The following is a 22,342-nucleotide window of genomic DNA, read 5'->3' as shown; positions in this document are numbered from 1 at the left end:
CTCTAGTCTTAGTGCTGAAAATATGTTACCACCAGTTATGCCTGACATTTATCCACTAATTTCAACCTTGTGTCTTGAAAGACATAGTTTGGAAGTTTCAGAAAAATATAAACAAAATAATTCAGTACTTTTAACTCTGATATTCAGGTTTGTTGAAGACTTTTTTTTTTTAATGTTTTCCTCTTTGGTCTGTGTCCAATTTAGAAAAAAAAATTTGAAGTATATTAGAATAGAAAATTGTTCAGACTAAAAAAAATAGGTGGTAATAAAATTCAGATAAGCAAATAGTCCTAGAAGGTACTAATTTTAGTTCAGTGGCGTTGCAATGTTATTGTGACTTATCTAAATGCTAAATGGGGTATGAAGAGGGAGTATTTCAGTATAAAAGTATCTCTAAAGTACTCATCTACAGCACAAACAACTGTTAGATGAAACCTGCTCATCTATACCAGACAAAGAGGTTCAATACCTGACCAAGGACTTCAGAAGTATGCTTATTTCTACATCTGCTTTTCCAGCAGCTTGAAAGCATATTGCTCTTGAAGAAAATTGGTTGAAGAAACAGAAGTCATTTTAATAGACAATTGTGGATGTTCTCTTTCCCAAAATACTTTATAATGCAGAATTCCTGTTCAATGTTCAGTTATACAGTCTTCAACAGTTACTTTTTGCACTTAGGTTTTGAAAACAACAAAATATAGAAATTGTGATTTTAATACCATTTCCAAGGTTGCTGAACTGAAGTCTCTACTTTCCTTACCTACTTCTCAGTGTGCTGAAACAAGCATTTTGAGATTCTTGGATAAAAGGTTCTAATGAAGCACAAAGTTCTCTTTTTTTCAGAGAAAAAAGCCTGCTTCCACCCACAGCCATATTTTATGAGTGGTGCCCCTCCTGCCCACCAGTCAATCCCAGGACTCTTTAGAAGTGCTGAGACAGACCTACATCAAACTCACAAGAAAGGGCTGCCACTGGCTGACGGGTACCAGGATGTTGCCCCAAGGGTGTGTGGCCTGGCTCTCGTATTACAATCTGGCACTAGCTTTAACAGACGGACTCTTCCATTTTGGCATTATTTCACAATTGCTTCCGACTAAAGTCAGAAAGGAAAAAGGCAGGTTGGTTTCAGGAAATGAAAGTCGGGTCAAGCCACAACTCTCAGGTCTTAAGTAAATGAAGGACAGAGTCAAATACTTATACAAAACAAAGGACATTTTTGTGTAGCTGATCTGCATAGCTAGAGACCATTTTTATTTTTTGTTTCACCCTAGAAGATAAGCCGCCACAAAGGATGCTCATCCAGAGCACTAGATACCCTTGACATATTTTTAAAGCCACGGTATCGGAGCTACAAAAAAACAAACAAAAACCACAATCCAAAGCAGTAGCGCCTCTCCTTACCACACATTTAATCACCAGTCGTGTGTACCATATAGTTTTAAATCACCACTGCACTTCCCCACCAGACAGAAATCCCACCCTCAACTGCCTCAGCATAGCTAATAGGAGTTATACAGTAAACAAAGATTTTTAACACCATGTTACATGCATTTAAAGTCATGTTTTAGGCTAAATATATCAAAACATACAATTAAGAATATTTTTAGCTGGCTCTAATACGAATCAGATACACAAGGGACAATGTGTTTCAGTTTTAAGATAGGATTCCACTGCCAGTACAGTAAGGTACACAAAATTCGATCACGGTAATAGGTCAAATTGTGTACTGTAAATTTTAAAAAGCTTGTGTTCAGTTTAGGACTTACCTCATCTAGCTCATAACTCTTCCTTTTCCTTCTTGTCTTGGGCATTTTAACGGTCACTGGTAAGGCACTGCCCTGGTGTTTCACTTCCATTTTATTGGGATGCAGAGGTGTGAACTGAATCTCCATCTCAGGTTTAGGAAACCTGCTACCTCTCCCATTTTCTGTAGATACTTCAGAAGAGTCCAGAACAGTGTCTGAATGGTCCTGAAGACACATGGGGTGAATTAAAGGGAATAAAAATATTGTTGAACAAGCTTTAAAATAACTTTGATATGAAAATAAAAAAATTAACATAGCCCTTGAAAAAATCTACACACTCAGTAGCTATTGGCATTTGGGAAACTTGCCATGGCATGTGAGGGAGCCTACATCTTCAACTGTTGTAAATTGTAAGATTTTTTTTTTTTTTTTAAACAAAAAAATTAAGTTTCTAGCCTTCATGGTTGTGAATATATTTCCAAATATGAACCCAATGCAGTGCTTTCTTACTGAGTCATCTCCTCGGGGATACAGACAACTCCAGCTTTGCTCTATAGCTGCTTACTGCTTTCCGAAGCAACAGTAGAGAACAAGTAATATCATTGGAAAGTTTGTGCTGCTGATGCTCAAAATCCTGCGGGCAGCAGCAAAGCTCATTGGAATCACATCAATTTCACTCTACTGCTACTTGGAAATTAGCCAAGGACAGGGGCTATTTAGGGATAGGACAAGCTGAAAACAGGCTAGAAAAGGGATAGAGTAGCAAACCCTTCCACACCTCTATATTAGCAAAGATGGTAGAGGTGTAGGGTACTGAGACCTTGCTCCCACTCCAGCAGCAAGAAAGCCCAGAGGTTGAGGAAAAGAAGGAAGACAGTTAAAACTCCTTCTTTCTAACAGCTCCCACTAGAAAATGGAGCACACATCCAGGAACAGTAGTCTAGTGAGAATCCCTGTACTGTCTCATTTCCAAAGCTAGGGGTGGATCTATAATGATATCACTCATCATGTAGATGTCATGTTAGTAAAGAGTTCGCAGTTTAAAGGGTCAAGTTAAATGAGAGTTGGGACTTTGCCCAGCTTATAGACCTTCACAGGGAGCTCTGATCTGAAGAAGGCATATCAAACTTGCCTTAAGGGTAGCCCATTTAAAGTGCCTTTAATAAATAAAAAGTCTCATCTAAGACTCACTCATTTTGCAAACTTAGATCCCATGAAGTAGGATCTTCTTTTATAGACGTGCAAAGGGGTAACGGGCTTCACTAAGTCAGCGGCAGAGCCGGGAGACTGCCCACCACCACATCTTTCCCTCCCTTTAGCATGGCTCTTTTTATTGCTTTTTCCAGTACAGCAACATACATTAGTAAAAAGCCTGGGTACCTCTGAAGCAGCTAGAAACAAAGAACCAGCACCAAGTGACCTGTCAGTTCTCCGCAAGCCACCAGGAAGAGGCCTGTGGACTACAGTTTGAGAACTGTACAGATAATTTCTTTAGCTTTACTGTGTCCATTAGACAAAAGCTTTATCATCACATTATCACCTAAAAGAAAGTTATATACCAACCTCAGTTTCATCTAATGAAGACACACTGCTTGGACATTTTGATAATAGATTGTCTTTAACTTCATTGCAGCTTATTGGGATACTTTGTCCAGCTATAGGATTATTCTCTCTCTGTTTTTCCTTAAACTGTAAAAGATTTAGAATGAGTCAAAACAATGCTAGAGTGGAAGCTTCAAAATTATGTTTGAGCTACCTACATGTTCCAATATAAAAGCTCAATACATTTAAGTTCATGAATGTTGTGCAGGAAGACAATATTAAACCATTTCAAAAGACCCATGCAGTTAATATCCAAAGATACTTATTTTTGTAAGAAACATTTCACTATTACTATACCATTAAAATATTCAGACCTGATAATTTTCTGTTAGCAGCTTCTCCCCTCATTCATAACAAATGGGACTGGCACCTGGGGAATTTGGAGGTGGTTTTATGTTGTTGCTGGAAGGTCCAGGACTGAGTCCTGCTTTTCAGCTCATGCTACTAGAAAAGTTCTTCCAAAAGGTGTAGATTCACGCCAGCAACCAATTAATAGCAATAAGACAAGAACTTGAAATTACTGAAACCAACTTTAGAGCAACTGTACGTGAGAGTCTCCCTTCAGAGGAAAAATAATATTTTTACAAGTTGTTTTACAATCATTTACCGAACAGATTGGGTTCAATGAACTAGAAGCTGCTAACAAAAAGAAAATAATCAGGTAAGAAATTTCTCATTCTGCTGCCGAGCTTCACTCCTCATTTAAACCAAATGGACCGTAGCAAGCAGCAATGCACAGAAGTAGAGAGGGTTAGTGAGTGGAAGGATAAAGCAGAATTTAAACTATTGTTATGGTAGGCAGAAATAGGAAGGAACAGGAAGTTTCCATGATATAAAGTGAAAGCTTTGTAACTTAAAGAATTATTTCGGAACAAACCAGTAGCACCTTCATATCAAAGGATGCCTCTGCAGAGGTATGGAAACCTGCTTTGCAAGTCTCCCTCAGATGAGGCTCAGACACTTTCTTCCCATAGTGCAACTGGAGGGAACCTTGATTCCCTCAGTGAATGGTTTCCCAGATGAGTAGCGTGCCAACTGGTGCAGGATTTTACCATTTTGCCTGTGGCAACTTTGAGGTCCTAAGGCATTTTGGATATAATCATGAAAAGGGTACAACTGGCATATGTACCTGCATGCCTGAGATATATCATCTTTAGAGCTCTAAGAATACCTTCTTATGATACAATCTTCAAAAGGGGTGTTCAAGATTGGAACAAAATGATGGGTGAACTCATATTTCCTATGAATTGTGGGAAGAACTTGCCCTGGGCCAAAGGTTTCTGAAGTTATCAGAATAAGCTTTTCCTTAATAGAGTGGTTCTTATATAGACTGAGGAACTAATTTCAAAATTGGTCTTTTAGAAGTAATGGCAACTAGAAAAGCTGACCCCAGGCTTATCTAATCTGAGAGTTCTGATAAATCTTGGTACCCGAGGGTACTCAGTTGGGAAGCCCAATGTGCCTGCATAAAAGAAAGCTGCTAGGGATGCAACCCACTTTTCTAAAGGTGCTTGGTTGTAGGGTTCCAGTCAGCCATCCTGGAGAAACTCTAGCGTAGCAAAGATATTTTGTGATTATTGTAAATTATTTGTATTATCGTGGTACCTTGTGGCCCAGGCCCCATTTTGCTGCACACTGTACAAACATGTGAGGCATTCTCTGACACAAAGAGTTGACAGCTTTCCTTCACACCAGAAATTTGACCAGTTCAATGAATGAAAATTTATTGGCTGAGTTCTGTCTGGATACCAAAATGTATCAACAAGACAGAGAGAATCCCTGCGGAACTACACTTCTTTAGATACCCAGTTGGCCCAGCTCTGGAGAGGTATTTTGACCTTAGAAAAAGCGAGTCTGTATAAGGAGCTCTTTGAGGGAGAAATTATTAGCAGAGCACTGCAGAGGCACCGAGGCCACAAGTGTGCTCTTGGGTGGCTGCTAAACCTGTTACGTAGATGTAAGAGGAAACTTCCCCTGTGGCCAAGTTATTTTGAAATTCCCACTACTGCATTTCTTGCACTTCCTTCTGAAGCAGCTGGTGCTGGCCATCATCAAAGAGAGAATACTGGACTTGATGGACCACTGGTCTGGTCTTTTATAGCCATGCCACTGATACAGGTGTCAAAGTCAACTAAAGGAGCATGCACTCAGACTCTGAAAAATTGTACAGCACAGGGTGTGAGCTAGAGATACTTTCCATTTTCCAGATGGGGGTCCATAATCCCAAGGTTGTCATACAACACTAATGCTCTGCAAGTTGCACACTCGTCCAGTAAATTTCCAGGTGGAATTTAAAGTACTGGTTTTATCCTATAAATTCTGTATGCTTTGGAACCTAGTGATCTGTAGGACCATGCCTCTCCCTGCACCACACTGTTAGAGTTCAGACTGACAGAGGTGCTTGAGTTGGAATTCCATTGACACAGACCTACAGAAACTGGTAGAGAGGGAATTTGGTCTCCTCAGCTCTTGAGTATGGTTCACTTTTTTGGTCCTCCAGAGTTTCTATTAGTTAACTATCTAGGTAGGTTCTGAAGCACCACTTTTCTCAGAGGCATTTACAGAGATAGGGTTTTCATAAGTGGAGGAGAAGTTGATATTTTATTGGCTAGAGAGTGTCTTTGATGTTAGTGGGAAAATCTATGAAGTAAAAGAATTTGTACTTAGAAATTTGGTTAATTAAAGTATATTTGAAAGAAAAAAAAAAAAAGATTTTCTACCCATGTTAAATTTAGGGAGGTACTGAGAGCCACTGGGATGGTTGCCAGTGAAATTAGAAAATAAACTATTTGTAAGTAGTTTCTGATATTTATAGAAAGTGTTTGCTAAACATAAAGTTACCTGTTTACTATGGAGGTATTCATTCCCTTTATTTTCTCCTTCAGCTAATGCAGTTACCCTTAAAGTTTTAGGATTTTCATGACAAAGTTGTTTTAGCTTCTTTATAGTGTCATCTTTTTCAGCCAACTGTCTCCTTAGTTCTTCTATTGCAGTTCCATAATCCTGTTTAACATGTTACAAATCTAACTATATACACTGGAAAAATACAAATTTGACAGGCATACTTACAAAAAAAAAAAAAAAACCCACAGTAAAGAAATGGGCTGGACTCACATGTTTAACAATTAAATGATTTTTTTTTAAAAGGCAACTTAATTCTCTGTATTAACTTGATAATCATAGAAAGTACCTGTGACCAATGCCAGCTGACACAGGGGCACAGAGGGCATACATAGAGGTTACAGGGATCTCCCAAGCTTAGTATATACATTCTAGTTCACCAAAGAGTGTCATGTAAGGTCTCTAACAACAGCTTACGTGATACTAATTATGAATATCATAATCATATGTATGTACTGCTACTATGTAAAGAGTTATGTGTATATATAATGAAAATATGTTGTTATAGTTTGCAATGAAGAGGTGAAAAACTGGTTTCCTGTCAGACCAGAAATGTTTATCCATCAGTTGAAATGTAAATTGAGTATTGTCTCATTAACAATCACCAGTCTGAGCTCAATACGAATTGTGACATGGCAGATCAGGTGCCAGCTCATGCCAAAGCCCATGGGCCTCACTGAACACTGACAAATGCATAGCTGGAAACCAGTCTGACTCACCTGTGCGTTAGTGTTGTCAAAATAGATAGAGTTATAAGAAAGTGTATAGTGGTTATACTTATGAAATGCTTGTAGGATGTGGCATGTATTAATATTAGTTATAATATCTGTATCCCACATTATAAAGGTAATATTTGTTTGCTCTGTAACTATAAAGTGTTTGCTAAAACTGTAAAACCCCACAAACAGGAAAGAAGCATTACCAGTTTACAACAGAGAGGTTCCTCTCCTCCCCAACAAAAGAAGACCTATGAACACCAGACAAACCATTGTGGAACATCAGAGGACCAGAGACCGATTGCTTCCCCCTCACCCATGAAGAGGGTATGTGCACAAGCCCTTGTCCCATCACATCTTGAATGCCTGGGGAAGAGCATAAATATCCCTATCAAGGAGTAACTGTGATCACTATGCTGCTTGGAATGTGAGAGGGCAATATTTCTAAGCATAAGCAAAGGATCCCCAAGCTGCTTAGCTTGGGTTAGCCCTAAAGAACCTATTGCATGTTACAGCAGCGCCTGTTACCTTTTTTACTCCTGACAGAATTCTGCGCCCCTGCGGGGGCACAGAATTCATATGGCCCACATATTTCTGTGCCCTCCATGCAGAAAAAAGCAAAAAATCTGGCGGGGGACATGCGCCTCTTCCCCAGCAGTCCAGGCAGCACGTCTGTTCCAGTGTCTGGAGCAGCCAGAGACAGGGGAGGGGAGCTGAGCATGCGTGCCTGATCACTGTCAGGGGGGTGGGGGGCACTGGGCGTACGTGCATGCCAAAAAAGCTGGGGGGGTGAGGGGGGGGAGAGAGAGAGAGAGAGAGAGAGAGAGAGAGAGAGAGAGAGAGAGACTCTGTCCCTCTCGCTTGCTACTGCAGCTTGCTGGCATGGAAGGGTAGGGCTTTTTATTATACACAAGGCAGGCATGGAGGCAGAAATGTAGCAGCCTGTCTGCTAGTTAATTGATCTCATTCGCTGAGGCAGAAATGTAGCAGCCTGCCTCCGTAGGAACATTGTTAATGTTCCTGTTAGTTAACTGTTCCTATCCTCAGTCAATTCCCCCAGGAACATAAAACCTGTAAAAGTTTTAAGGCCCCTACATTGCCAGAGTGATGTAAAGGAGCCTTATTATAAATGACAGTAAGGGAATCCTCAGCTAGGAAGATCAATGTGCTTTCTCACTTTTTTCCTGTGCCAAAAATGGCACAATGGGGTTGGATTACAGCTCAGGATTTGTTTTACTTACCCTTTTTTTTTTTTTAAATTAAAAGACTTTGAGGGCAAATAAAACATTTACCAAGCAGTCAATAAAATGTTAGGACAATCAGAACCAAGCGACTTCCCAAAGTATCCAGCCAGGTTTAGGACAATGGTTAGGAAAACTGTACGACTTTCATGTGTGAAAGTCTGAGCAATTTAAAATGACATTCTTTATTTATTTATTTATTGCTGTTTGGTGTTCTATAATGTAATTTAAATTAAAATCCAGGATTATAATTGGAATGCAGGGTATTAGTTACCAGGTTTTCGTAACTTAACTTTCATGTGTTTAGGAAATGCTGAATAGTTATTGTGACTTTACTCTATTGTATTGTTTTGATAATTTCTTTAAACTACAATTGAAACTGGTGTGATTATATTGCATTAGTTTGACAAATAAAATATGCAAAATTTTGAATATTTTGGCGCAGAATCCCCTCAGGAGTACTTTTTTAACCTAAGACTAACTCATCTGTGTGTGTATGTTTACCTGCTTTAATCTTGTAAATAACTCTTATTTCTTTTTCCTAGTTAATAAATCTTTAGTTTTTTTCAAGGGTTGTCTTTGATAAGAGATTTAAGGTGCAACTGACCTGCTGTACTGAGAGTAACCTGAATACTACGGTCTTTTTTGGCATAAGAGACGATCTAACACAAAGGCAGGCTTGCCTGGGTGGCAAGATAGACCAGAGTGCCAAAGAGGACTGTTGGACTTCATGTTAAGGCTGTTATAGTTATTTAGGAGTTCACACTTCTTACTTGGTCGGTGAAATCTAATTATAGAATATACAATCAGTTTGGGGTTTGTGCCTTGTTCCTTGACAGTCTACCCTGGGTTAGCACTCGTGCTTGTGAACTGCTCTAGACAACTTGACACAGATGAAGGACTGTAAGAATTAACAGGAAGAGAGAAACAGCACAGGGAAAAGAGTGTTATCTGGGAGTACACTTCAAAACATTTACTGGGCTATAGTGGGGGGGCAAGGAAAGCACCCTGTTATCCTGCACCTAGGAAGTAATCGGGTCATGTGATTACATTCATGAAAACAGTATTACAACCAGCCTTGGTTGGAAGTGCTGCAAAAAAGGCTTTGGGCAAGATAAGACTGCTTTAGACAGGAGGTTAGCTGTTAAATTAAGTTTAGTCTCCAGAAAGCAAGTGTTGATTTTGTTTTATATGTAACCCTTCTGTTTCCATTATCCTTACTCAGTATCTGTTAAATATCAAAAATCAAGAAACTTATGATTGTTTTAACTACAAATATAACTCAGTGTTATAAGGAGCTGATCCTGAATTGAATCAAACAAGCTGGTGAATACCCTGTTCCTTTGGGAACTGCAGACCTGGTAGTTCAGGTAGACCTGAGTGTTCAGAGGATAAAGGGATGAACACAATGAGGGGATAGTTCAAAGGGGCTCAGGAACTGGGGTGCACCTATTGTTAACCTGCAAGGCAAAGTAAGGGCCGACATAGCCCAGAGGAAATTGTTTGGGTGGCTAACAGATAATTGGGTGTCTGCTCCCCGACACACCTCCAAAGCACAAGCAAGTCTTCCTCTTGCTAGAGACGGGGGGTTAACAAGGTGATTCAGTCCTGGGCACTCGAGATCTGTCACAGTACCAGAAAACACATACAGCATGGAAAGAAGCAGCCTAATCTTTCTCATGCTATTCTGCCTATGCACTTCAATATTGATAGAGGTTTCCCCCCTTGAGGTATAATGAGTTCAGTCCCCATACCCATTCATTCATAACCTCTCTGCCAGGACTGCCAATATAGGTAATAATTGTGTTGGTGGTTTGTGACATGAATACCTGTCCTCAAGAAACTGGATTGAGACCCCATCAATTGATTTAATAAATCACCAAACAGCCATCAAATGTCAACTAATTTAGTTTCCACAATTAATTTTTAAGACTTACAAATGCATTGTAACAGGGTTTGTTCTGTTTCCGACACTGGCCAAAACAGGAAGTTGGGAAAGTGAAGGAAATAACAAAAATGTTTGAAAATTTTATTTTGAGTTTAATTTGAAATTCAGGTTAACTCTTTCGTTTGTTTTTTGCTTCCCCCCCCCCCTTGTCATGCCACTGTGCCTCCTGGTCTTGGCCTGGACCAGAGATGGAAATGAAAAGTCAACAAAGGCTATTTCTCAAGGAATTTTCAGGATGGCTAGTCCAAGAAAATACTAGAAGTTTCATAAGAAAGCCTGTTTTGAAATTTCCAGTCCAGTTTCTTTATCACAGAGTTCAAATAAACTTCAAATGCTTTTCTGAACCACTGAACCTTTTGGAAGTTCACCCACCACTAATGCCAGTTCATGTCCAAAGCAAGCTATGGGGCTGTTTTTATTTTTTAAATTTGCTCTTAAAACACTGAAATGTTGAAAATATTTGAAGCTTGCACAGCTCTGAAACCAGAACTGCAACAATATGATAATGCTATGCAGAACTAATAAATAACAAATCAAAATGCACAGGAGGAGGATTAGGCTGACCTTTCCTGAACCCGTTAATGTGGTATGTTTCAGTTCCTCTATTTCTTTCTCTTTCTCAGTGTTGCTAGAAACCAAAGTACTGAGCTGTACTTCCAAAGCTGCTACTAGCTCATCTCTTTCTTTACGCCACTTTTGCAGGTCATTATCCTTTTCTGCCAGCTGTGCAGTAAGCCTCTCCTAAACAGAAAATGGAAAGTGATTAGAAAAGCCCTGAAACACCTTCTATTTGAACTATCCCGACTACGTGGGTTTCAAATGATTAATTATTATGTTTATGCTCAAAAAGGAAGACCCTAGTAATCCTGGAAATTAAGCCAACGTAAGTATTCTATTTTCACAAAGGGAGACAAGTAATTTAGTTTCATTTGCAATATTTGACAGTGTATAAAAACACTATAAAAAACAGTGTATAAAAAAATAATAAATCTTGTTCTCGCATTCTCTTTTCAAGAGCAGCATTTTAGTAAAAAAAAGCCCCTCCAACTATTGGTGTAACTAACCTGACTGTTTCTCATGAGTATTTTACAAGCTAGCCAACATAAAGTTGAAGAGTAAACTAAGGGCTCATCTATATTTGAGCTGGGAGATGCGATTCCCAACTCTGCTTGAGCCATCATCTAAAAATAGCAGGTGTGTCCATGGCAGCCCAGGCTGCTGCCTGAGTACTATTGCATCCGACCCCCTAAGTACATAGTCAGGTGGCTAGCCTGAGTGGCCACCCACGTTGTGGAATAGTATCAGCCTTATCACTAGAGCTTATTTATACAATGGGTACCACAGCCCTGCTGTGAAAGTGGTATGGATGGAGAAAACCGTGATTTTCCCCCCTCACTATCACAAACTGCATTTTAAACCAAATAATATAGATTTTGCTACAAATCTAGGCTGAAAAATTAGCTTATCTTCAACCTTCCAGTGTCTCTCTCCCACCATGCCCTTTATAACTGATTTTCTTTTAGAAAAGTTGTTTCCTAAATGGGAGTTCTCCTCAGCCCTGTTGAGGAATCAGTACATTTTCTTAGTAAGGACTCCTTTTAGGACTTAACTCAAGAGGTGTGGCTCTGAGTCTTTGTGTTCCTTGTTCTCAGATATGTAACTGGGGAGGTAATAATATAGGGGGAACCAACATAGATTCATTTCCTGTTATGCCTAAAATGTTTCTTAATAGTTATGGTAAGTGTGTGATCAGGGTGGATAAAAATCAATGATTTAAAATAAATAAAAATCTGATTTTTTTTTTATTTAAATTGGATTTTTTTGATAAAATGCTTTTTGAAGAAAACACCTATCTAAAGATACATTATAGCTCAAAGATATCTCATCATGGAATAGAGATTATAAATTCTAATTCTATAGTATGAGACAATATATTCATGTAATGTTTAAGAAAAGTTTTGTAAATGAGTTCCAATAGTTCATGGATTAGGGACCCAATCTTATGGGGTTCCACAGACTTCTGTATAGATTATATAGGTTAATCTTCCTATCTACCCATCAGACTCAGTGTTCAGTCTAGAAGATACCATCAGAGATGCTTAGTTTTGCAGTTCTCAAATTGTGGATTTGTCTCTCCAGATGTAACATATTTGTTAACAGCACAAATGTTTTAAATAAATAAATAATATATAGAGGTGAGAAATAACAGACCTCACCTCTATTGTCCCTCTGCAAATTTGTATACACATGGTCAACCCCTTACTTCTCTCTAAAAGTGCAAAGTTTCAAAAAGTTCAATGAATAGAAGATTGTTGGGGGCGGAATAGATCTGGACAAGGAGAAGAAGTCTGGAGATAAATCTTAGAAGCGAGGGACATATGCTTGTTTTGTTAAAATATTATATGTTTGTGGTTGAAGAAAAAAATCCAGACTACTTAACGTTGTTGTTTTAGTTAAATAAAACAATTTAAATGTCTGTCTGGTGATGTTCTCCTCCTAATACAGCATGGCAAGAAAATCCTCCAAATATTAATGATTAACCTGTTGAATTGGAGATAGTTCACCTCCCAATGACTTAATAAATATCTGCTTCAATTACCTTTGGTAAATGAAATAACCAAACAAACAATCATTCATTTTCTGATATAGCTATAAAACTAATCTGAAAAGTTTTCAAAATAAATCATTGTTTAAAAATGTATAGTGTGTACCTTCTAAAAATGAAACCTACATCTATCTCTGAGTTGTGAAGAATAAATATTAAGGTTATAAAAACCAACAAGAATGCACTTTTCTGTAGAAAACCATGATTAAATCGAGTCTTTCTGACTAATGATTTAAATCAAATCCACCCTATGTATGATAAAGAACACTGCAAACTGAGTACCTCCCATCATGACTTTCCTGTAAAATGACAAATTAAGAAAGGAGAACTCAGTCCTCTGAAGTTCCAAATACCCTCAACTTCCAAGAGGAGTTAGGATACCGCACAGGAAGCACGCTGAAGGATCAAGTCCTTTAAATTTTCTTTGAAACCTGTTTAAAACATCATGAAAATTAGAATGGATGGTCTATTACTCACCACTTCTGTTTGTTGCTTTACGTGACGTTCTCTATCTTCAGCAAATTTTCTCATCTCTCTGTTTCGGTGATTCTCAGCTTCTTTTACTTGAGTTATAAGCCCCATTTTTTCTTCCACCCATTTTTTTCTATCAGTTCTACACTTTTCTTCAATTTCCTGTGTTAAGTAATCAAAAATTTAGAGAGTCAGGTATAAATCTTTTCTTAGCCAGGGAGAAGGCTCTCCAAGGTTAGGCTGATGTTAAATTGACAATCTTTGCGTATTGTAGGGAAGACACCCAGTTAGGTTTGTCTGTCTTCTCCAAAAAAAAAAAAAGTAACAGTAAAACAAAAAAATACCAACCAACCAACAGGATACCAGCATATTCCTGAAATAAACTTTTTCTTTTATTTATAAAAATAGCACAAAGTTTCTAAAAAAAGACTTTTGGAATGGAATTATGGGATAAACATTTGTGTTTTGATCTACAGCAGTGCACATAACTTTGGCTAATCATAGAATCATAAAAGACTAGGATTGGAAGTGACCTCAGGAGGTCATCTAGTCCAACCCCCTGCTCAAAGCAGGACCAACCCCAACTATATCATCCCAGCCAGGGCTTTGTCAAGCTGGACCTTAAAAACCTCTTAAGGATGGAGATTCCATCACCTCCCTAAGTAGCCCTTCCAGTGTTTCACTATCCTCCTAGTGAAATAGTTTTTCCTAATATCCAACCTAGACTTCCCCCATTGCAACTTGAGACCATTGCTCTTTGTTCTGCCATCTGCCACCACTGAGAACAGCCTAGCTCCATCCTCTTTGGAACCCCCCTTCAGGTAGGGGAAGGCTGCTATCAAATCCCCCCCCATTCTTCTCTTCTGCAGACTAAATAAGCCCATTCCCTCAGTTTATGAGGAGAGACTGAGGAAAATGGTTTAATTTAATCCCAGATACCAATCAATTTGTGCTAAAAATTTTGCCAGCAAGAACCCTTGTTCCTGTCCTCTCCTGTCCCTACCCCTTGAATTCCCTGCTCTGCCACAGAGTGAACTGCGGATGCATACTACTGCTTCCCCAGGGCAGAAGGGCAAAGAACACTACCCCATATGACTACAAAGGCAGAGGCATTGAGGGAAAGTGATGAACATGTTTCTCTTGAAGAATATCACTTCAGCCAACAAACTTTGCCTCCTTTACCCTAAGAACCAAAATGACTGTCCACAAACCTCTTTGCAGGACATTCTCCCATATAACTTCAGCTTCTGACAGGACTGAACCAGCAACCCAGGTAACTACAGAAACCCAGGTCCACTAATTTCTCAGAAAGTCACATAATGCTATTTCTATCTTCCCTGCCAGATATAATTTTCCTCAGAACTAAGGTATCTGTAGAAGCCAGGGTACAAGCTGAATCCTAGAGCAAGGCAACTGGTTGCATTTCTCAAGTATGCAATATGGTTACCTGGCTGTCACAGCACAGCTAGCCTTTGAGGCATGGGAAGCCCAAGGCCCTGGCTCTTTCCTCATCACCCACCTGGTTTTGGCAATCCATTCCTCTCTGCTGTAAATTATTTTTTAAAAGAAGTTTCCACTCCTGGCTCCTTGTGAAGACAGCACTGAAGATGTAACACATGGGCTGGAAGTCCATTACTGATTTTTTCTTATGTCACAGATTTGTGGTCCCATGGTCTGGCCTTAAAGAACCTCTGAAATGGGAACTCCCATTTTTGCAGACATGCCCAGACCAATTTACAGCTGTGGGAGGTCATGCTGCCTGATCTTCCTCAAACTCCCTTCACAGAGAGCTGCCTGGTGCAGAACCAGCTCCTTTGCCCAAGGAGTCAAACATAGGTCACCACCATAAGGGGGTGGAGTTAAGGGTCAGAAGGCAAAGTTCATTATCTGATGGACTAAGCATGGGACAGAGCAGAGGTTCTAACTGCAGGTTTGGCATAGACACCTTCCATGGCCTTAAGCCTTTTTTACACTTGCATCCCTGTTAGAATTGCACATTGTGAACGTTTCACATATGAAGTGTTAAATGTTACCATCTATTAAGAGGCTAGATTTTGTATTTTCTAAATAGTTGTGGTTATTAGAAACATTATGAATAGGATGTGGGCAAACTGATGGAAGAAAATGGCAGGCAGAAAGGTAAAGAAAGTGTTCAAATGATTTAGTGGTTTGACCAGAGCCCAAAGAGAAACTGACTTTTTTGTGGAGAAAGGATAAGGACTGGTTAGACATGTCATATATGCTGCACAGTACTTAGCAGTTATGGAATGGAACTTCATCTTTCAGAAGGAAGTTCCTTTACTACTGTAACTCAGTTCGCTCACACGCTTTTATAACATGCCCTACTTCTTTGGTGTAACAAGAAAAAGGTGATATAGCTACTTGCCTGCTTTAAACTGAATGCTCTGTGTTTCAAGTTAAGTCACCAAATTTTACCTTAAGTCTTTCTTGCAGACTGATTAGTTCTCCACTAACTGCATCTATGTTTTTGTCCTCATGTTTGTTTATTTTTTGTTGCCACTCTCTATTACTCTTCTCCAGCTCTTTATATTTCTGCTTCCATTCTTCCAATTCTAGTCAGAATACAAGAAGAAATAACATGGTTTGCATTAATTTCAAACTTCTTACCACATTCACACCCTTCTTGTAGTACAGCTCTCACGTTTATCAGACACAACTACTGCCGAAGCAAAGATATGGCAGAAATGCCATCACTAGGCCAAATCCTGCAGTCTTTAAACAAAACTCCCATGATGTTATGGATTTGGTCCAATATAATAGTTACAAACTCAATGATAAAAATGGAGAATTGTTCCTAAGCATCTAAAAAGTATGTTTTTGCTCCTCTTCTAGATAGGTAGTTTACCAGAAAGTAATCTCTCAGTCTCTTCTAATTTGGCCTCTAGCACTTGATCTTGTTCCAGCTGAGTCTGTTCCTGTTCCTCTAATGTCAGTCGCATGTCTTCAATTATTTTCTCTTTTGCACGCAGATCTGAAGATTTAAAAATAGATTTAAAAAGGAGGCTCCTTTTTCTCCCCGCCATTCTCCCCCAATTTAGGGGGCCCATTAAAAGTACTGGATCTAAAGCTCTGTTACAAAGTTCAAGAACACATTTACACTCTGCTGGCCAGCATTCTCAAACTTGGGTATCCCCACCCACAAGAGTAACAAAAACTAAAATCCAATCCACCAGCAGCAAAGGGCTTATCCCAAAAGGAGATTTGGAGGAAAAGCATTTAGTCATTTGAAAGTTTCCTTGTGAGTGTCTTTTTCCAATACAACATGAGAGGGGAACCACTGTTCAACTGAGGTACATTCATCAAGGCCGCAACACGTAACTATCATTAAGGCTAAGTTTTTGTCACGGATATTTTTAGTAAAAGTCAGGGACAGGTCACGGGCAATAATGAAAAATTCACAAAAGCCATGACCTGTCCGTGACTTTTACTAAAAAAAACCAAGACAAAATGGGTAGGCTGGGCAGCTGGGGGGTAGGGAGACTAGGAGCTCCAGGGTCTCCCGCTGCGGCTGGGAGCTGCCAGGGTCCTCCTACCACCCACAGCAACTGGGAGCTTCGGGGGTCCCTCTTGCCTCCCATGGTGGCGGGGATCCCCCCTGCAGCTGGCGGTGGCTGGGAATGGTGGGGCCCTCTTGCCACCTGTGGCGGCTGGGAGCTCTGTGGATCCCCCCTACTACCCACGGTGCATGGGAGCTGCGGAGAGTCCCCCTGCTACGGGGTCCCCCATGCTGCCTGTGGCGGTGGGGAGCGGCGCAGGTCCTCCCGCTCCCCGTGGTGGCCAGGAGCGGCGGGGGAGCTAAGGGGCTCCACCCTGCCACCCACAGTGGCCTGGAGCTGCAGGGATACCCCACAGCTCCCTGCCTCCGCAGGCAGCAGGGGACCCTGCAGCTACCAGACGGCACTGGATGAAGTCACTGAGGTCTTTGGAAGACACGGATTCTGTGACTGTCATGACCTCCGTGACTAAATCGCAGCCTTAACGATCATTAACCAGTCAGCATTTTAATCTTTGAGATTTTATTAAAATGGCAGCTGTCATACCTTCTCAGACTTTTAAAATATTATAAGTGTGACTATAGCAAACCCACAATCTGTCTCCAAAAATAAAATGAGAAAGGAGTTTGGGATTTATATCCTTTGCATCATCTTCTTGCTTTCTAATAGACCAACTGACATGGGCTAAACAAAACTGCAGCTCATTACTTGAATGTTTTAAATACTAGATTTGGAATTTGTTCAATCCAAACAATATTTTTAAAATGTGAATATATTAAAACCCTTTAAGCAAATTATTTACACAACAAGAACCCATTATGCTGCCATTTCATGACAGGATATGAACAAAAGTGGCTATTGCTTACCTTTACATACATTCTGGTATTGTTTTGAGATTTCTTCTATCTGCTCATTACCCAACAGTTCCTAAATAGTACATCAAAAGGAAATTAGTACTAAAACATTTGAAAACAAAGATGCACATTGGCATTTGGTAAGAGTCTGGAAAGTCTCACTCAGAGCTTTATTAAAGTAATGAGCTGATACTTAAGAGTGAAGAAATCTGGAATATGTAGCTTTTCGATCTACCAAAGAGGGGCATTCTCACAGCCAGTCTACTGGTGAAAAAGAGAAGGTGTAAACTGAGGCACTTCAACTATTTATCCAGATGCTTCAAGTCAGAATAAAAACATTTGCAGATCAGGTCCTTGCCCATTCATCTATATATAAACTGGACACTTAGTTCTATAAAAGGTAATTTGATGAGGCACTATTATGAGAAGGTCTTTTAAAATGTTCTTGTCCATTAAGTTAATTTTAGCATGGTTAGTTCTATTTTACCCTATTTCTGGTGACTGCCTTACTGCTTAGAAACCTTCTTATATCACTAGAAACGGATAATTAGCAAATGACAAGTGGAGGGCATATCAAGTCATTTATAAAACTTAAGACATTTTTAAAATACCTTTTTAAGTTGCTGGATTGTCCGCTGTTTCATATCTAGTTCCTCAGCAAACTGGTTTTTAGTTTTCTCATGTTCATTAACTTTGCTTCTCAGTAATTTCTCCTCTGAACGCATTGTGCACACCTGCAAAGCAGTCCATGTCGTAAAAGGATAAACAAAAGTCTACAATTAATTGTCCTATGTTTGTTTGGTTTTTAGATTTAGATGGCATAAATGGATTGTATTTACTAATGACAATCTTTCAAATAATTAGACGATTCTCCATTATTCTGAAAAATGCAGGTGCAATATACTACATTTTCATCTTAATTAAGAAAGAGGTCTGATTACTGCATGGGAAGATTTACTGTATTCAACAGATATCAATGCAGGTAGCTTTGTCAAGTAAAAATTTCAGCTATATGTATAAAACTAAGAAGCTAATCTTTTAATTTTAAACGGTAGAGTTTTAAAAAAAGAAATTTTGGTTGACATTTGATCTCAGGCCTTTCCTGACGCTTCACAAGTGGTTCAGCATTAAATATTTAGGATGCTGGTTAGATGAAGGACAAGAAGTGCTATTATCCTGGGCAGACAGCAATACATGTAATTAACCACTAGTGCAAGACTCCACACTTTAGCCTCTATTTAAAATGCAAAATGGCTATTTGCTTGCAGTAAGCATTCCATTTTAATTATGCTACTGCTTGGTAGTTACATATTAGTCACAAATACAACTAGAAGTTATTCCCTTTCATTTCCTTTCACAGATCAATGGAATTTGTAACCTTCATTTTTACCTTTTCATTTTCAGGTTCACTTTTACTCTAGGTTCAGAATTCTAAATCTAAAGACGTTAAAAATATTATTTTAATATTAAATGCTTTAACAATTCATATAACCAAAGATATTTGAGAGCAAATATTTGATTAGCAGAGCCCTACATTTAATCTGCAAAAGAAACAGGTTTCCTCTTATGATTACAGACCTCTTTCTGTACTTGCTCAATTTGTTTCTTAGCATCAGCTAGCTTTTCTTTCAGATCTGTATACTCCTCATCTTTCCTCTGACAATCCATTTCCAGACGCTGTATGAAGGCAGAACTCTCAGAGAGTTCTTTATTTAACCTGGGGGTGGAAGGTGGGAAAGAGAAGGAAGGATTAAATATCATTAAGGAAGTTAAAAGAAACTATTATAGAGGAAGGAGTTTTAAGCTGCAAAGTAATGTTTAATTGAAAATCTTCAGTGTGTCTTGTTTTTTGTTTATTTTTTAAAGGACACATTTCTATTAGGTTTTACACTTTTTTTTTTAAAACTCAAAAAACCCTGAACTTTGGAACAAAGCTATCTTAGAGAGTTCCTTTAATGTTCCATAAATATAAATGCAAACAAAAACATAAAATGGAACTTCTACCCTGTGATTTAATTAGGGAAGAGGCCTTTCAGCATTTTACAAACTTAGGGCCCAATTCTGTCATCCTTACATTAAGTAGTACTTTATACTTCATAAGCCCCTTTGATTTAAATGGGACTACTTGATCAGTAAGGTGCTACTTACTCAACATGAGTAGACTCAGACTTGAAGGCCAGATAGGACTATCATGATCACATAGTCTGACTTTCAGTACCTTGCAGGTCACAGAACCTCACACACCCTCTCCTTTAATAGACCCCTAACTGCTGGCTGAGTTACTGAAGTCCTCAAATCACGATTTAAAGACATCAAGTTACAGAGAATCCACCATTTACTCTAGTTTAAACCTGCAAGTGACCAGTGCCCCAAGTGCAGCGGAAGGCGAAAAATCCCCAGGGTCTTTGCCAATCTGACCAAAAGGAAATTCCTTCCCAACCCCAAATATGGCAGTCAGTTGGACCATGAGCATTTCAGCAAGAACGAATGGCCAAACACCTGGGAAAGAATTCTCTGCAATAACTCAGAGCCCTCCCCATCCACTGTCTCATCACCAGCCTTTGGGGATATTTGCTATTAGCTGTCACAGATCAGCTACATGCCACTATAGGCAGTCTCATCATTCCATTCCCTCCATAAATTTATCAAATTCAAGTCTTGAAGCCAGTTAGGTTTTTGCCCCCACTGCTCCCCTTGGAAGGCTGTTCCAGAACTTCACTCATCTGATGGTTAGAAACTTTCATTTAATTTCAAGCCTAAACTTGTTGATGGACAGTTTATATCTATTTGTTCTGGGGTCCACATTGGTGCTTCACTTAAATAACATCTCTCCCTCCCTGGTATTTCTCTCTCTGATGTATTTATAGAGAGCAATCATATCTCACTTCAGCCTCCTTTTGGTGAGGCTAAACAAGCCAAGCTCTTTGAATCTCCTCCCATAAGGTAGGTTTTCCATTCCTCGAGTCATTCTAGTAGCCCTTTTCTGCACCTGTTCCAATTTGAATTAAACCTTCTTAAACATGGGAGATAATTGCACACACTATTCCAGATGAGGTCTCATCAGCGCTTTGTATAATGGTACTAACACTTCCCTGGCTCCATTGGAAATACCTGACCTGATGTGTCCTAGGATTGCATTAGCCTTTTTCACTATTAAATTTAATTCCATTTCTATTACTCCAGTTTTCTGTACTATACTCCACAAACTATCCCAGGTGAGCCTCTGGTAGCCTTCTTCCCCAAAGTCATTTTGATCCAAACAGACTGTTTTATGCATTCCATCACTTCTGATTTTTTTAGTGTACTTCATCATTAATATACAATGCTACTCCACCATCTTTAACATTATTTCTCTTTCCTGAATAGCACCTACCCTTCAATACCTGTACTCCTGGCATGACTACTATTTCACTATGTTTCTATTATCTTTATAATATTTGGATTCACTTTCTGCACCAGTAGTTCTAGTTCCTCCATTCTGTTACCCAGGCTCCTTGAATTGGTGTACAAACATCTTAGTTTTGTGTGCTTGGCTTTACCCAGATTCCTCATCCGATTAGGTAGTCATTCTACTGCCAGTATCGCCTACCTGTTAGCTTCATTGGAACTTTCTCCTACACACTGCTGTTCTTTTCTCCATTGCTATATTCTCTTTCTTGATTTTCCTTCCGGTCAATATTAGAATCAGGCGTGGAGATTACATGAGCATCTCCCAACCACTTCCCCCAGATTCCTAGTTTAAAGCTCTTTTAATCAGTTGTGCTGACCTCCATCCCTGAAGTCTATTTCCCTCCCTACTCAGGTGGGAAAGAACTGTCCTTTATCCGTGAAGGCCTCCCAGTGGTCAAACATTCTGAAACCTTCCTTATAGCACCACTGCCGTAGCCATCTGAGGATCATCATAATCTTGTTTTACCTTCGTTCTCCTCCTCCAGGGTCAGGTAAAGGGGGTGCAATTATGCCTCAGGCTGGTTCCACTCTCCTACACTCATTTCCTGTTTAAGTTTTCATACTATATCCATCACCAAGTTATCCAAGTGTTTACCAAAAATTGCTGTTATCATATAACAATTATTTACATTTTAATATTTTGGACCTAGGTCAAGAGTTACCGGCTTTAAAAAAATTGCCTTATATGAAGCTTCTGCTCCAACATTTGCACCTTCTACTCCAAAAAGCTTATTTAGTATCAGGATTTCTAACAGGTAGGCTTATATAAAAGTTTTTCTTGCCTATGGTTTCCATACAAGAAGTAGATGAATATTAACAGAGCTCCAACTGCAGAGACCATTTTAATACAGGAACTACTTTAGTTTACAGAAAGATTGCACACAAGCGTAGTCTACAATAATTAGATATACTCCACTGTACGGTATTAAACTGATGCAGGAGACCCTAAACATACCAGGCTCCCCTTATTCACATTCTGAGAGTGCCTTAAACACAAGCTCTTTTCTAGAAGACACTTGAATCCAGTGGATAAAGTGAATAGAATAAATACTCATGATTGTACCATATTTACTTAGATGCTTAATGATTTTTCAGGCTATGTCCATTTCACTAGTGGAGATATAATTTATAGTTAGAAATAATTGTTATAATAAGGGCAAAAAGATGCGTTATCATAATGTGCAAAAAACCTGATCAGACAATCTCCACCTGACAAGATATTCTACTGTGACTTTTAGAGGGGAACCAACCCAAAATGCAACCCAATAAAAACCCTAACCCCAAAAACCTAATT

The 22,342-nt window shown here is 39.2% G+C and overlaps 1 protein-coding gene across 3 annotated transcripts in view; it reads right to left on the bottom strand.

Moving 5' to 3' along the window:
• The window catches only part of KIF20B (kinesin family member 20B), an 89,126-nt gene that overhangs the window by 11,885 nt on the left and 54,899 nt on the right, over window positions 1-22,342 (bottom strand). For 2 of the 3 annotated variants that reach the window (XM_008170578.3, XM_024107287.3), the window contains exons 21-30: window positions 19,177-19,315; window positions 18,210-18,332; window positions 17,611-17,671; window positions 16,096-16,221; window positions 15,666-15,802; window positions 13,236-13,391; window positions 10,718-10,894; window positions 6,189-6,350; window positions 3,309-3,434; window positions 1,767-1,970 (exon numbers count right to left, since the gene is read on the bottom strand). In XM_008170578.3, coding sequence (XP_008168800.2) covers window positions 1,767-1,970; window positions 3,309-3,434; window positions 6,189-6,350; window positions 10,718-10,894; window positions 13,236-13,391; window positions 15,666-15,802; window positions 16,096-16,221; window positions 17,611-17,671; window positions 18,210-18,332; window positions 19,177-19,315 — 1,411 coding nt within the window. The remainder of the gene's footprint in view (window positions 1-1,766; window positions 1,971-3,308; window positions 3,435-6,188; window positions 6,351-10,717; window positions 10,895-13,235; window positions 13,392-15,665; window positions 15,803-16,095; window positions 16,222-17,610; window positions 17,672-18,209; window positions 18,333-19,176; window positions 19,316-22,342) is intronic. The other variant, XM_065553519.1, reaches the window with a different exon arrangement.

This window comes from Chrysemys picta, chromosome 7 (assembly GCF_011386835.1).
Source record: "Chrysemys picta bellii isolate R12L10 chromosome 7, ASM1138683v2, whole genome shotgun sequence".
Classification (NCBI taxonomy): Eukaryota; Metazoa; Chordata; order Testudines; family Emydidae; genus Chrysemys; species Chrysemys picta.
The sequence above is the reverse complement of the archived record's forward strand: the minus strand, read 5'-3'. Positions and strand labels throughout refer to the sequence as shown.